We start from the raw sequence: 16995 nt of genomic DNA on the forward strand, positions 1-16995 counted from the left end.
TTTGCTGGGCGGCTGCTGCGTGGCCTGAGCGTCACCCTTTATGTCCTCCACCAACCGAATGGAAGGCGTTGAGGAGTTTGACGGCGTCCTTGTCCTTGCTGTCAACGACTCGCTTCAGTCGTTTGTGGGAGCACTCCCAAAGCTTGTCGGCTTGGGAGTCCTTTATGTCCTTAAATTTGTAGACACTCACGTCTACAAAATAATCCCCCTTTCGCGGGGGGACTTTTGTCTCGAAGTACTGGCCGTCGCTCCTCAGCCGGTACGACCCTTCAATTCCGTTAACGCCAACGACGTGTTTCTGGAGCACGTCTTGGACGAACGTCTCGTCGTCGGAATCGATCAGCACTTCTATAGGGTCCGGTTTTAAGAACTGAGGTATTTTATGCTGGCCGCTACTTGCTCCTGGTCGAGCCCCGGGTGACGATGGTGGCGAGTCGAATAAAGATTGGCTTTGAGGAAATTGACTCATGACTGCTGGTTTGATTGTGAAAATCCAATGCCAATGCTCGAGCTTTTATACCCAGAATCTCAGGGCCATTTTTTTTAGAATACAGGCCCAGACATGGTTGTTTATAACACAACCTTATTCTATTCTTATTAAGAGTTTAAAAAAAAATATAATTATGTCTGATACGCTATTTTTTTAATTTAACCTAAAATACATTTTTCATTGTGGAGTTGATACTAAAGATTAAAGAGGACCTTAATATATCTATCTATATAAAAAATAACCTCTCTAGTTTAATATTAATATACATTTATTTAGATTTAAATCATGTTACAAAACAATTTCCGTCCCTCCCAAAGTAATTAGTTTTAACCTTCACTAATAAATTGTTTTTCTTATATAAAGCGATCTCGTGAGAATTATTCAAATTTAATTATTTGAAACACGGCTAAACAAGCTTTTGCATACGAATAATATTTGTCCCCTTAGGCATCTATCAAAGTAACTTCTTTTTAACCTTCGCTAAAGGGTTTTTTTATATAACATGATCTCGTTTGAATTATTTAAAACACGCCTAGTTAACTTTTTTGCATACGAAAAAAACTTAGACCTCGGAGAGATTTTGGTAATTTTATGCCTATTTATCTAATTAACTTTTTGCTATTTATTGAATTTTAAGAATCTTGAAAGTATTGGCTAGACACTATTAGATTTGACCTCGCTAATTTTGTATATAAGCCCCGTGTTTCAAAATGAAAGTTATCAGTTGTTTAACGTCTGTTTCTGAAACACCAGTCCCAACCACTTTAAGATGTCTTTTTCCACCGCTCCTCGTTTGCCCTGCCTGCCTGTTATCAAAATCCATCCGGCAGCGCTTATTCCCCGTCGTGCCACTCCCCAGTCGGCCGGACTGGACTTATATTGTCCAGTGGATACCGTAATCGACCCTCACGGTATCAAAATTGTGTCGACTGGGCTACGCGTTATGCTGCCGGCGGACAGCTACGGCCGCATTGTTGGCCGTAGCAGCTTAACGGCCCAAGGGCTGTTTGTTGCCGAGGGGACGATAGGTATGTTTATTAGTTATTTTATAATGCGTAATAGTATAATAATTCTTAACAATAATAGACGCCGACTATCGGGGACCCCTAAAAGTCGTCATCGCCAACGTCGGGGACACCGCCTACACTGTTCGGCGTGGCGATAGAATCGCCCAATTGATAGTTACCCCGGTTATATTGCTAAGACCGGTGGAAACGGCGGTAAATATTTTCAAGTTTTTTAATTTAGAATTCAACTTGTAACATGTTTTTATGTTATCTCTAGATTTTGACCCCTACGTTACGCGGCAATGGGGGGTTTGGATCGACCGGCGTCTAGTAATTTTTTATTGGTGGTGGGTTTTTTTATGTAAATATTTTAGTTTTATATATTTTTGTTATTTTGTTTTAATGTTATTGTATAATATCTGTTATTAAAATCTTTATTTGCATATTTGTATATTCTTTCCAGACTTATAATTATAGGCTTATTTTTTAGCTCCGCCTTAATTAACCTATCCAATGAAATTTATCTCTTTACTTACACCCCGCCTAATAAGCCAAGTAGGAACCAATCAACAATATCGCTTTCCTTGCTATTATATTACATATATATCACGTACTAGCTATTTAAATATCATTTGCTTTTGTAACCCGCCCAATATGCTATGCCTCATTTTCTTTTTTGTTTACGGGTTAATAGTCAACATTTTGTTAACTCTTTACGAAATCGAGCGGTGAAGCAGAAAACAGCTGGAAAATAAACCCAAACGGCCCTCCGCCGATTGCACTTCCGAGTCAAATAACGATACGGGGTCAATGTGAAAAATGAACTCGTTAAAACATGTTTGTTTATCCTTGCTGGTTGTTGATTATTTTGTACTATATATTTTGTATTTATTTATTACGCATATCTGTTCATCTTATAAAAAGTAAATATTTGATGTCTTAAAATCTGTGTTTTTATTAACTTTAGGCTTACAGAGAAAAAAGGGTAACACCCAATGTTAGCAAGCCAGGGATGAGTTAAGAAGATGATGTCATGAAACTAACAGGCAGGAGCTCGGGCTAGTCCAGACTTGTCTGGACAGTTTGGTTTGAGTCTGGTGGATGATGTTCTGGCCGCCATCTTGGGGTGGCGGCCATCTTGGATGTCTGCATATCTGTATAGTCCCTACTACTAAAACATGCTTAGACAACTTTTTTTGCATACGAAAAAAAAACTTAGACCTCGGAGAGATTTCTAATTTTATGCCTATATATCTAATTAACTTTTAGCTATTTATTGAATTTTAAGAATCTTGAAAGTATTGGCTAGACACTATTAGATTTGACCTCGATAGTTTAGTATATAAACTCCGCATTTCAAAATGAAAGTTATCAGTTGTTGAACAACGTTATTTTTCTAAAGACTTAAACAGTACCTCTTTAAAATGTCTTTCACCACCGCTCCTCGTTTGCCCTGCCTGCCTGTCATCAAAATCCATCCGGCAGCGCTTACTCCTCGTCGTGTCACTCCCCAGTCGGCCAGTCTAGACTTATATTGTCCAGTCGATACCGTAATTGACCCTCACGGTATCAAAATTGTGTCGACTGGGTTAGGCGTTATGCTTCCGGCGGACAGCTACGGCCGCATTGTTGGCCGTAGCAGCTTGACGGCCCAAGGGCTGTTTGTTGCCGAGGGGACGATAGGTATGGATATTAGTTATTTTATAAGGCCCAAAAGTATAATAATTCTTAACAATAATAGACGCCGACTATCGGGGACCCCTAAAAGTGGTCATTGCCAACGTCGGGGACACCGCCTACACTGTCCGGCGGGGCGATAGAGTCGTCCAATTGATTGTTACGCCGGTGCTCTTGTTAAGACCAGTGGAAACGGCGGTAAATATTTTTTAAGTTTTTTAATTTAGGGTTCAACATGTAACACGTTTTTTTTATGTTGTTTCTAGACTCTGACCCCTACGTCACGCGGCAGTGGGGGGTTCGGCTCGACCGGTGTTTAGTCTTTATTTTAAAATGGTGGTGGGTTTTTTTATATAAATATTTGTTATTTTATATTTTATTGTATATATTGCATATATTGTATGTTATTAAAACTTTTATTCGTATATTTGTTATTCTTTTCAGACTTATAATTATAAGCTTATTTTCTAACTCCGCCTTAATTAACCTATCCAATGAAATTATCTCTTTACTTACTCGCTGCCTAATAAGACAAGTAGGAACCAATTAGAACTGTCGCTTAACTCGCTAGTATGTTACATATAGCACGTACTAGCTATTTTAATATCATTTACTATCGTAACAGACCCAATATGCTGTGCCTCATTTTCTTTTTTGTTTACGGGTTAATAGTCAACGTTTTGTTAACTCTTTACGAAATTGAGCTCCGAAGCAGGAAACAATTGGAAAATAAACCACGACGTTCCCCTACTGATCACCCTTCCGAGTCAAATAACGATACGGGGTCAACGTGAAAAATGAACTCTTTAAAACATGTTTCTTTATCCCTGCTGGTTGTAGACTATTTTGTAATATATATTTTGTATTTGTTTATTACGCATATCTGTACATCTTATAAAAAGTAAATATCTGATGGCTTAAAATCTGTGTTTTTATCAACTTTAGGCCTACAGAAAGCTGGTTCGGACTAACAGTCAAGGTTGAATATAGCTTTAGTTTTGGTTTAAGTTAAGAAGATGATGTCATGGGGGTTGAAACTAACAGGCAGGAGCTCGGGCTAGTCCAGACTTGTCTGGAAAGTTTGGTTTGGGTTTGGTAGATGAGGGTCTGGCAGCCATCTTGGGGTGGCGGCCATCTTGGATCCATGCGAATTTGTATAGTCCCTACTACTTGGGTTAGGCGTTATGCTGCCGGCGAACAGCTACGGTCGCATTGTTGGCCGTAGCAGCTTGACGGCCCATGGGCTGTTTGTTGCCGAGGGGGCTATAGGTATGTTTATTAGTTATTTTATAATGCCAAACGTATAATATTTCTTAACAATAATAGACGCCGACTATCGTGGCCCCCTAAAAGTGGTCATCGCCAACGTAGGGGAAACCCCCTACTCTGTTCGGCGGGACGATAGAGTCGCCCAGTTGATAGTTACGCCGGTTCTTTTGTTAAGACCGGTGGAAACGGCGGTAAATATTTTTATTTTTAATTTAGGGTTAAACATGTAACACATTTTTTTATGTTGTTTCTAGACTTTGACCCCTACGTGACGCGGCAGTGGGGGGTTCGGCTCGACCGGTGTCAAGTCTTTTTTTTAAATGGTGGTGGGTTTTTTATATAAGTATTTTTTGTTATTCTATATTTTATTGTATATATATTATTTGCTTTTTTCTTGCTATTAAAAAAAATTTTATTTGTATATTTGTATATTCTCTTCAGACTTATAATTATAGACTTAATTTTTAGCTCCACCTTAATTAACCTAGCCAATGAAATTATCTCTTTAACAGGGGCTTCCCGACTTCCCGACCAGCGAGGGCACGGATGTTTGCGACCATCTGATCCAGACATGCCCAACCACCAACGAAGAGCGGTCGGGAAACGAAAAAGTGCGCGTGTGCATCCATCCGTCGTGTTTTCTACTGTAGTGCGTGTTCATATCCTACCCTCCGAGTCTCGCGTAAATTTTAAATGGCTCAACGCCCAACGCTTTCGACAACGCTGCCTGGAACTGGAAAAGTAACTTTTTAAAAAAACAATTACTTAATAGGGGAATTGTTTTTGGGGTAAAAGGGTTTTTTTGTTTATATTGTGTTTTTTAATGTTGTTTAAATGTGTAAGGGTTTTTTTGGGAAAGTCCCGGCTAGATTGCGTCACTCTATAGATGGTGCGCATAATTCGCTTACTGGTGAATTTGTCAATTTTTATAAATTTAATATTTACGGGGGTCGTCAATCCGGGGGAGCTTAAAACAAATCGAACTCGATTATAGTCCGGGTTCTCGGTTACTAATTTGCGTATAACTTCGTCGAGAATTTTTCGAAAAATTCTAAAAAAATCTCTTGTTGGAATGTCTTCCAGATTTTTGAAAGCTATACGCAAATCGATTTGTTCACAATGCCACTTGCGACTCGTTTTGTCAATCTGCCGCTCAATTGAGTAGAAACGGTATACCTGCGCGTGTTCCTCCCTCTCACTACCCTCCGAGTCGCGGCCGCTGCTGCTGCTCGAACTCATTTTTTGAATTTCTATCAGAAATAAAAAATTAGAAAAAATTTTGGTTTGTAAATTTATTGTTAAATAGATACGTACTTTGCTGGGCGGCTGCTGTTTGGCTTCTTCGTCTTGTTTGACGACCTCCACCAGCTTCTTGAAGGCGTTAAAAAATTTAACGCCTTCTTTGTTGTTTTTTTTTAAGACTTTTCAGTCTTTTGTGATCGCACTCCCAGACCTTATCAGGCTGGGAGTTTCTAATGTCCGGAAACTTATAGACCGCGACGTCTACGTAAAAATCCCCCTGGCGTGGGGGGACTTTCGTCTCGTAGTACTGCCCTTCTTTTCGGAGGCGAAAGGAGCCCTCAATACATTTGGACCCGACGATGTTTTTTTGCAGGACTTCCTGCACAAATGACTCGTCGTCTGACTCGATCAATATCTCCGGGGCAGCCGGTCTTAGAGAATGGTCTAAGGAATGACGACCAACGCCTTGTACCAGTGGCGTTGCACGGACCATCCATCGAGGGAACATCGGAAGCACAGTCCATCGTGTCCAATGGTTTCCAAAAAACCGTGCAACCACAAACCACTGCGTCAGGGGTTTCCCGACTTCCCGACCAGCAAGGGCACGGATGTTTACGACCATCTGATCCAAACGTGCCCAGCCACCAATGAAGAGCGGTCGGGAAACGAAAAAGTGCGCGTGCGCATTCATCCGTCGTGTTTGCTACTGTAGTGCGTGTGTACAGCCTACCCTCCGAGTCTCGCGTAAACTTTGACCTCCTGAATGCCCAGCGGTTTCGGCAACGGATTACGGACTTTGAAAGAATTTTTTTTAAAAGCAATTAATTAATAGGGGATTTTTGGGTGAAAAGGGTTTTGTTTATATTGTTTAAATATTTTATATTTTTTTAATTGTGTTTATTAAGGGTTTTTGGGTTTTTGGGTTTATTGTATTTTTGTTTTTAATATTTTTGTTTATTTTTTGTTTATTTGTTTAAATATATGTTGTTTAATGATTATAAATAACATGTCAACATTAATAAAATGTTTATTATTCAAAATGAATCTGACCGAGTCAGTCTCGCATTCTTTAAAGTTTCCAAAGTTATTTTGGGAGAAACTATTATTTTTTCAACATAATTCAAATCTAAGTAAATTAATATTAATTGTAGGTTATAGGGGGTATTTTTTATACCATTTTTTATATAGATAGGTATGCTAATATGTCTCTTAATCTTCAGTATCAACTCCATGATAAATAAAATGTATTTTTGGGCGTATCTAATATCAATTACTTTGAGTATTTAAAGACCAGAGTCTCGCTGCTTTCTTCATGCGAATATTTTTTAGACGCTCTCTTTCGCTTTACAAGCTCTTGAACACTTGTAAGTAATGTCTAATTTAATTCCTTGCCGTCGCTCGATGATATGGATATAGAAAACTCTACGACAATCCCGATTTAAAGGACTTTACTTGAGATGATTTATTTAGAGACGTTTGGGATAAAAATACTTATACGGACGCGCAGAAAAGGAACATTTGGCGTAGGTTGACAGGAGCGTACAATGCCTCTTCCTTAGTTTTTATGATTCAAGACGTATATAATCACCATTACCGACCTAACGCGAATTTACTCCACGCTCTGGTCAGGGGTTGTTCTAATTACCAGGAGCATATGTTTTTTAAAGTCCAAAACGACGGTATCTTCACTAGCTGGTGGTTTAACCACAACGCGGACAAGTTCTGGTATTCAAACCAATTTTGCGTAAAGGAGCGAAAAGATCGCGATAGAATAGAAACCTACGAAATACAATACGATATGTCCGTCGATTATACCTTTAATGCTTTGGAAGATTTATGTTGGCTGCGGTTATTTCGCCAGCATAGAATCCTGGAAAAAATCCATGTCCAGTTTGCATTGCGGTTCATTTCTAAACACCTTTTTCACCGTCGCGTTTTGTCAGCTTAACCCAATCTTTCACAACTATAAACAACCCCCGGAACGATAGCTGTTAATCTATTCTGTAGTATATTAGAATTAGGTTATAATTAACTTTGCGTAATTATATATAAGTTCCAGTTTAAATAGTACAGAGAGTAGTTGCGATAATACAATTGTGGTGAAATATTTTTTAATAGGAATTCTGATTCGTCTTGGGACTGCTTTTATTCAAAAAAATGTAAGTAATATATTTGATATAAATATATTTATATGTATTTCTTTCTAAAACTTTTGTGATAATTTAGGGCCTGCGTCGATAGCTTTGTGGACATCATTAAGGAGCAAGGTTATGCCCCCATGCCCCGTAACGGTCATCTTTATTGTCCGCATTGCGAAGGCACGCTGAAGGACGTGCCCGACTATGGACAATTGAATTACTTTTTGCACAACGCGCGACTGTGACCATTTTAGAAAATGTGTTCTCGTGCAGTGTAAAAAATATATCTGATTTGCCACTCGTAACGAACAGCGGCATCTGCTTGGCGCACGGAACGTTTGTTCACATTGCGGTGAATTTAAGTACCGTGTAAAAGACATATGACCTTGTTACGAGTGGGCAAATGATTGACGGGTAATTCTCAATTTGTAGTATTTTTCGGTCTAATAGGTGTACATTTTTGACTGAATGTTACTGTATAAAATTTAGGTTAAATCTCAACACAAGGATGCCGTTGTTTTTGTTTTCGGGGCTTCAGCTCTTGGCAGATTAAACCCTCTTTTGACCCTCATAAACCAAGACACAGGTTTTATCTCTCAACCCTCAATCCGATATAACAAGTTGGACCATAAAAGACGTCTATTCAAGATCTTGATTAATAAACTTTATTTTTTGATTAATTTTATATCTATTTTTCTATGTTAATTTTTTAAGTTAGTTAATATACATATTAGTTTATAAGATATGGTTTTATTATTTGGGTAATTGTATTTTGACATGCAAATGTATACATTAAAAAAGGTTCTAATTGATGCAAGACGTATTAATGCCCATCCAAATTACCTTGATAACTTTAAAGTTTACTTTAAAATAAGACAGATCTTGATGTCTGGGAGTTTAAAAAAACTTTAATAATCTCTCTGAATAGCGGGAACAGGCAAGAGGTCTTTGAAAACCTGTTCTCATTTTTTAAAGAAATGCCTGGAAATTAGTTTAGCCTGAAGTGTTTAAGAAAGTATTTGATTAATATATCTTTTAACAGCTGTCTACCTTTCGTTTATTAAATTTCAACCCGCTTAAAAATTTAAATTGACCAAAAATATTTAATAGAAAATGGTATAGTACGCTATAAAACGACCTTCATTTGCTTAATTTTCTCCGAATACCCCACCTTATAACTGTGGATTTTCAAAGAAACACGCAATTTTACCGGAGCAGTAATGCGGTAGAATGTTGTGTCTCGTGTGATGATTTCAAAAGCGGATAATATTACAGCTTCCTATAAATACTGGACGACATAACACAGCGATGCATTAGCATTTTCACCCAGCACATTAGAAGACAGTTTAAAAAAATCTACAGTTTAAACAACAAAATAAGCAATTAAAACAAGCCTAATGATTCTCTTTCGGGAGAAATAACTTGGAACTACTCTTCGTAACGAATTGCCTTCAATAATTTAAGCGAGGTCAACTTGGTCTAAATTATTTCAATGGTGGAAAAATTAAATATTTACATTGGGTTTCATTTAGAACGCTTTTCACGCATGGTATTCAAAATTACCTGATTTGAATTCAGTTCACAATTGGTCAGTTATCTAGGGTAAAATTTAGGTAATACTTCAGGCCTTTCACGCGAGCGAATGTTTGTAAATTTGTTCTAGTTTAGACCGTGCTGCTAAAATAAAAGTTACTAGTTGTTTTAAGCTTCTAGTTTCTTAAGTGTGTTTTCGATTTTATAGAACCCAAGTACCCTTAGAAATTGCCGAACAGTTACCTAAAGAAGAGGCTTCTATAGGGTAAGTGATATTTTAATTTTAATTTTAACATTAAAAGTACAGTTAAGTAAAAATAGCTATGTATTTAGAATCTTCTTCTCTGATTTTCGATCCATGTTGCGCTTGTAAAAATAGGACGTTATAGCCAACATTAAAAGTTTCGTAAGGGCGTACTATTGCTCGACTCTATCCTGTCCCCGGTATAAACATATAATGGGTTTTTACTTCCCCGATATAAACCAACATTTCCCCTGTCGAGACCATCCCGACGAGTGGAATACGGGATGGGCGGACATATTTCATTTTCCTCCAAATCTTTAACTCTTTTCTAAATAATATATTAACTTTTTTCTAAAAAATATATATCATTTTTATTATTGTATTTTTGTTTTACAATGCATTAAAAAGATTTTAAAAATTCAATTAAACAGTACGAAATCATTTGTTGAATGCTTAAAACACATTGAATATTTTGAGTATTACGTAAATTATTTTCGAATGATTTTAACAGATCGTTTAAATTTAATGTGCTTGATTATTTTTTATATTATTGTTTATTTTTATTTTTATTTTTATTGTATATTTTAATTTTTATTTTTTGTCATTAAAAAAATCTTAATTCGTATATTGGTGTTTTTTCTCCGACATATGACTTTCAATTATTGGTTTATTTTTAGTTCATCCTTAATAGAAAAAAAAATACTTATCCAATGAAATAAGCTATTTACTTTTTCCTTACCTTGACTCCGCCTAATAGGACTCGTATGAACCAATCAGAAATACTGCCTTCCTGGTTAGTATTTTACGAATATATATATATATATATATATATATATATATATATCACTCCCTAGTTATTTAAATGGCAGTTTTTATCTTATCCCGGCTACTATGTTGTGCATTATTTTCATTTTTGTCTATGGGTTAATAGTCAACGTTTTGTTAACGCTTTATGGAATTGAGCGTCGATCTCGGGATCGATTAGAAACCAGACCTAGACGTTCTTCGACAGATCGTGATTATTCATCAAATAACGATACGTCGTCTACGTAGACAATGCTCTCTTTAAGAGATATTTGTTTGTCTTTACTAGACATTGATTATTTTGTAATAAATATTATGTATTTATTTATTACTCATATCAGGAATGAATGGAGGGGAGTTGGAATGGCTAAAGTCAAATCGTAATAGGCGTGAAATGATCTTGGAAACATCTGGCGTGGCTTATTTTATATTAGTGACGTCATAGACTGACGAAGTACGATTTTTTCCCGCTTAAATATTTTCATTGGCTACCAAAAAAGTCAAAATTCTTCTGCTAACTCCACCCTCTATCCGCTCGGTCCCTAGCTTGAAACGACTAGATATTTACCGCCTTCAGGAGATGGCTATGCCGACGATGGGGGAGGAGCTACACTTTTCAACAAAAATAAATAAATAAGGCCTCGCCATATGTTTCCACCATCAAGGGAACACCGGGAGCCCATTTAGCCATTCAAATCCCCCTCCATACATTCCTACTCATATATGTATATTTCAAAAAAAGTAAATATCTGTTGTTTTAAACTCTGTGTTGTATTAATTAACTTTAGAACTTACAACTTAAAAAAACTGGTTTGACTTATCTCAAAGAAGATTTTTTTGGCCTCTTGACGATGCCAAAAAGAAATCTTCTTTTCCGAAAATTAGCTCCTAGCGACAAACAATAGCAGTCCTCACAAATTTTCTGGAAAAATTTAAACGGGGTACTTGTGTAAGTGTGTAACTTCGTCTAGCACTGACAGGTCCAGACTTGTTTGGATGCATTAAATTGTTGACACCCTCCTTAATAGTATAGTTAAGGGTGGGGCTCAAGGTTATTTTTTGAATTTGGCGCTTATAATTTAGTTTAGCATTTATAATTTAGTTTTGGTTTAGGTCTACGTTTCGGTTTGAGTTAAGAGGATAACGTCATGGTCGACAAGGTTGATAGTAGTCTGTTAGGTAAGTTTTTTTTTAACTTGGCACCAATTATGTTGGTTGAAGTTTGGTTTGAGTTTGGGGATGACGTCATGGCCGCCATCTTGGATGTCTGCATATCTAGGTAGTCATTACCACTATCGTAAAATTTAGTTTTTGATCATGTTGTAAATCAATACAAATTTTATTTCATTCTTTATCGAATTTGTTTTTTTTCAATGTTGACATTCCGGGGAGTATTTATGATGTTCCTCATTTACATTATCATTAGCTTTCTAATCATATAAAGTAATTTTGCAGAAATTACATCGTACACCATCGTTGATTGCATCACTCAAACAGTAAAAAGCATCTCGCGTTAGGTCCGAGGGTTTAACATTATTACTACGAACTTGTTCAAAAGTTTTCAAACGAGATTTTTCACAGTTCATCTTATCGCAACAATGTTTCCAAACTAATATATTTATCGCAAAACAAACGCTTTTAATACATTTACCCATACCCTACAACACCCGTACACGTGACATGACGTTTTTTTGAAAGGTACGATTGATGGGACGCTTGTTGTTAGTAGTTAAACCCTGCAATTTAAGAGTAAAGTAAACAACCACGCCCCCAAAGTAAACAAGTGTACTATAAGTGACGGATTTTGGTGAAAAGCCTCATTTCATCGATAAAACAGGACAAGATGAAAGGTTCACCAGATGCTCCAATTGATTTTTGTTTTGAGCATGTATTAATATCCGTAAGTATTATAGTAATTATGCTTTTAAACACACCGTCAAAGTATCCTATCGCGGTGTTTTTGGTATTGTTAATGCCGATTACTATCCCTATGTCATTCGTTATAGCCTTGCTAACAAACGATATATATTTTCTACTCGTATTTTTTTCGCCATTATTATTTATTTGTCACATCATCTACGAGATATTAAAGAAAGTAACTTTGTTACCGTATTGGTTAGCCGAATCGTTATTTTGTTTAAGTCACGAGTATTAAAAATGTGTCACCCGTATGAATTTTTACTCTGTACCGAAATCAAATAAGTAATTTTGTAAAAATAAAACATTTTTTATTGATAATTTATACATGGTTTCAAGAATTTTCTTTTAAACCGTTCGAAATTTCCTCCCACGTACTCTCTCAGTCAACTTCGGAGAGAAAGCGAAAGTAATCCAAACTAGTTTAGCGCGCCACGGAGGTGTAGGGCGAGCGCACTGAATAAGAGTGAGAGAGGGAAAAAAGTTGTTCAACTACTCTATAATATAATTCTCAATAACATTACTTGCTCTACCGCGCTGGAGATTGAATTCGAAAGCCACGGTGAGTGTTTTTGCATTCTGTAAACCAAACTTCTTAATTAATTTAACGTTCGTCTAAGCGTTTTTAGGAATACAATAGACTAGATTAATACAATTAAGAAGTTTGGTTTACCATATACGTAGAGTTACAGTGTATTCGAACAGGAATTTCAACGTGGATTATTCCAAAAATGACTGAAGAAATCTCGAAAATGCTGAAAAACAGCAGCGTTTCTTTTCGATGATATGTTTGCGAATAGATATCTGTAAACCCACAGTCCTGGATATTTTTTTTTCTCCGAACATTTTACTCAAATGTACTGATTAAAATAATGCATTCAAAAACTGTGGGCTTACCGATCCGGGTTCGAAGCACCAAGAAGTCACTGTAGTTTTCTCCAAACTTTGATATGAATGTGGATTACCTGTAAACCCATATTAATTCTTCTCCGAACATTTTACTCAAATGTAGTGATTAAAATAATATATAGTGGGGCTTACCATGAAAACAGCACCAAGAAAGACTGCCAAAACGATTTTACTCGCGCTGATTATTACCGCAATGAGGTAGAAAATCATTGCGTTGATCCTGGGGAAACTCTCAGTGAGGAATGAGTGACTTAACTATGATTTCTTGGGGTAGTTATACTAAATCTCTCCAACGTAAAATATACTGTTATTTACCATTTTTAATCCGATTCTGGAGATATGCGAGGTTAAAGTTTAGCATTTGCCGGTTGTTATTATGTTAACTATTTTTTTATTTGGAACGGTGTTGATTTAAATAACGCCTAACCAGATAAATTACAGATTTTTTAAAAAATAATGTTCATAACATTGCAATGGGACATATTTCGTTTAAATAAAAAATTTTTTCGCTATTATAAAGATATTTCTACCATTGTCTTTACTCTGTGAAAAACCGAAATGGACGAACTTGTTTTGAGGTAGGATTGAAAATACAGGCTTCCCATCTGGAAGCTGTATTTCCTGAGAAAAACAGGGCTCGTAATTGCATCTCATGTATTCAACATGAGTGCTGATTTGTCTAAAGTACAAATCAATGTCAAAATGATTTGGCATTGGATGTTTGTTATATATTTTAAATAAAGTTTTTAGGATATAATATTTTATGGCTCCCTGAGCCATCTCCTGATCATGCACTTATATATTTTCGTATATTAGCACATGTCGTCCGCAACAATTCTGGTGTTTATGATGCGCGCGAGAGTAGCACTTTGATGTCAAAACATGTCTGCCATAATCGCGCAAATCAATTTTTAGCACTGATTGACGACCAAAAAATATATTCGATATTGATGAATATTTTGTCGAATATTTCAACAATATATTGTGATATTCTAAGGATAGGATATTTAAAGCGTCTTCTTGCAAATAACCGTAATGCGTAATTTTATTTGATTCGATATAGTCCATGGCTAAAGCTGTCAATGTTAGCGGTTGGTTTGGAATTAAATCCATTAAAAGTATTTTTTTCGTAAAAATCTGTAATCAAAAGATATTATTAAAATACTTCGCTAAACCTGTGTTAAATTATACATATTTTTAGTTTAATTGCAATATAAAATATGATAAAAACTTTATTATAACTGCAACATTGTAATTACTTTCATAAAATAATTTTCTTTGTCAGCTATCAAAATCAATTCTTTAATTTATTATTCCCCATAAAATCAACCGCCTTTTCTTATGTCAAGGGTCAAATAAATTTTTTACCTTCTCAGCTTTCAAAATAAATTCTTTAATTTGGTATTCTGCATAAAACCAACCGCCTTTTCTCTTGTCAAGGGGTGGATTCGTTTTTACTATAGTAAAATTGAATTACACTTTCGAAATAACTGAAATAACTCCAGTTAAAATATTTACCGCCGCTTCCACCGGTCTTAGCAATATAACCGGGGTAACTATCAATTGGGCGACTCTATCGCCACGCCGAACAGTGTAGGCGGTGTCCCCGACGTTGGCAATGACCACTTTTAGGGGGCCACGATAGTCGGAGTCTATTATTGTTAAGAAATATTATACTTTTGGGCATTATAAAATACCTAATAAACATACCTATCGTCCCCTCGGCAACAAACAGCCCTTGGGCCGTCAAGCTGCTACGGCCAACAATGCGGCCGTAGCTGTCCGCCGGCAGCATAACGCCTAACCCAGTCGACAAAATTTTGATACCGTGAGGGTCAATTACGGTATCGACTGGACAATATAAGTCCAGTCCGGCCGACTGGGGAGTGGCACGACGGGGAGTAAGCGCTGCCGGATGGATTTTGTTGACAGGCAGGCAGGGCAAACGAGATGCGTTGGAAAAAGACATTTTAAAGAGGTACTTTTTAAGTCTTTAGAAAGATAACGTTGTTAAACAACTGATAACTTTCATTTTGAAACACAGGGCTTATATACTAAATTAGCGAGGTCAAATCTAATAGTGTCTAGCCAATACTTTCAAGATTCTTAAAATTCAATAAAAAGCAAAAAGTTAATTAGATATATAGGCATGGAAATTAGAAATCTCTCCGAGGTCTAAGTTTTTTTTTTTCGTATGCAAAAAAGTTGTCTAGGCATGTTTTAAATAATTCAAACGAGATCGTGTTATATAAAAAAACCCTTAAGCGAAGGTTAGAAAGGAGTTACTTTGATAGATGCCCAAGGGGACAAATATTATTCGTATGCAAAAGCTTGTTTAGGCGTGTTTCGAATAATTAAATTTGAATAATTCTCACGAGATCGCTTTATATAAGAAAAACAATTTATTAGTGAAGGTTAAAACTATTACCTTGAGAGGGACGGAAATTGTTTTTTAACATGATTTAAATCTAAATAAATGTATATTAATATTAAACTAGAGAGGTTATTTTTTATATAGATAGATATATTAATGTCCTATTTAATCTTTAGTATCAACTCCGCAATAAAAAAATGTATTTTAGGTTAAATTAAAAAATTGCGTATCAGACATAATTATATTTTTTTATACTCTTAATAAGAGTAGAATAAGGTTGTGTTATAAAAAACCATGTCTGGGCCTGTATTCTAAAAAAAATGGCCCTGAGATTTTGGTATAAAAGCTCGAGCATGGGCATTGGATTTTCACAATCGAACTATCAACAATGAACAAGTATTAGGAATCACAGTCCCTCTCCCAGTCACTTATCGATTCACCGCCAACGTCTCCCGGTGCTCGACCAGGACCGAGTAGCGGTCGTCATTCCTTAGACCATTTTCTAAGACCAGCTGCCCCGGAGATACTGATAGACTCGGACGACGAGTCATTTGTGCAGGAAGTCCTGCACAAAAACATCGTCGGCTCCAGTGGTATTGAGTGCTCCTTTCGCCTCAGAAAAGAAGGGCAGTACTTCGAGACAAAAGTCCCCCCACGCCAGGGGGATTTTTACGTAGACGTCGCGGTCTATATGTTTCCGGACATTAGAAACTCCCAGCCTGATAAGGTCTGGGAGTGCGATCACAAAAGACTGAAAACAGTCTTAAAAAAAACAACAAAGAGGGCGTTAAATTCCTTAACGCCTTCAAGAAGCTGGTGGAGGTCGTCAAACAAGACGAAGAAGCCAAACAACAGCCCCCCAGCAAAGTAAGTATCTTATTAACAATAAATTTACAAACCAAATTTTTTTTCTAATTTCTTTTTATTTCTGATAGAGATTTAAAAAATGAGCAGCAGCAGCAGCAGCGGCAGCGACTCGGAGGGTAGTGAGGGAGAGAAAAACGCGCAGGTAAACCGTTTCTACACAATTGAGCGGCAGATTGACAAAACGAGTCGCAAGTGGCACTGTAAACAAATCGATTTGCGTATAGCTTTTAAAAATTTGGATGACATCCCAACAAGAGATTTTTTTCGAATTTTTCGAAAAATTCTCGACGAAGTTATATGCAAATTAGTAACCGAGAACCCCGGGTATAATCGGGTTCGATTTGTTTTAGGCTCCCCCGGATTGACGACCCCCGTTAATATTAAATTTATAAAAATTGATAAATTCACCAGTAAGCGAATTATCCGCACAATCTATAGAGTAACGCAATCTAGTCGGGACTTTGTCTTTAATGGTGAAGATTTTCAGTTTGATATAATTTTTTTAAACCTCGATGCAAATATAG

General features: G+C 36.6%; 1 protein-coding gene across 16 annotated transcripts in view; it reads right to left on the reverse strand.

Moving 5' to 3' along the window:
- LOC149713162 (uncharacterized) overlaps positions 1-16995 on the reverse strand; it is a 44759-nt gene that overhangs the window by 6493 nt on the left and 21271 nt on the right. For 5 of the 16 annotated variants that reach the window (XR_016370763.1, XR_016370762.1, XR_016370758.1 and 2 more), the window contains one exon: positions 1-16995. This exon is cut by the window's right edge. Coding sequence is in view for 1 of the 16 variants with exons in the window: in XM_089846590.1 (XP_089702716.1) it covers positions 32-469 (438 nt within the window). In the remaining 15 variants the exon portion in view is untranslated. The other 11 variants (XR_016370760.1, XR_016370771.1, XR_016370770.1 and 8 more) reach the window with 11 other exon arrangements.

This window comes from Phalangium opilio, unplaced genomic scaffold (assembly GCF_054372755.1).
Source record: "Phalangium opilio isolate 3A_F unplaced genomic scaffold, DU_Popi_V2 ptg000009l_1, whole genome shotgun sequence".
NCBI lineage: Eukaryota > Metazoa > Arthropoda > Arachnida > Opiliones > Phalangiidae > Phalangium > Phalangium opilio.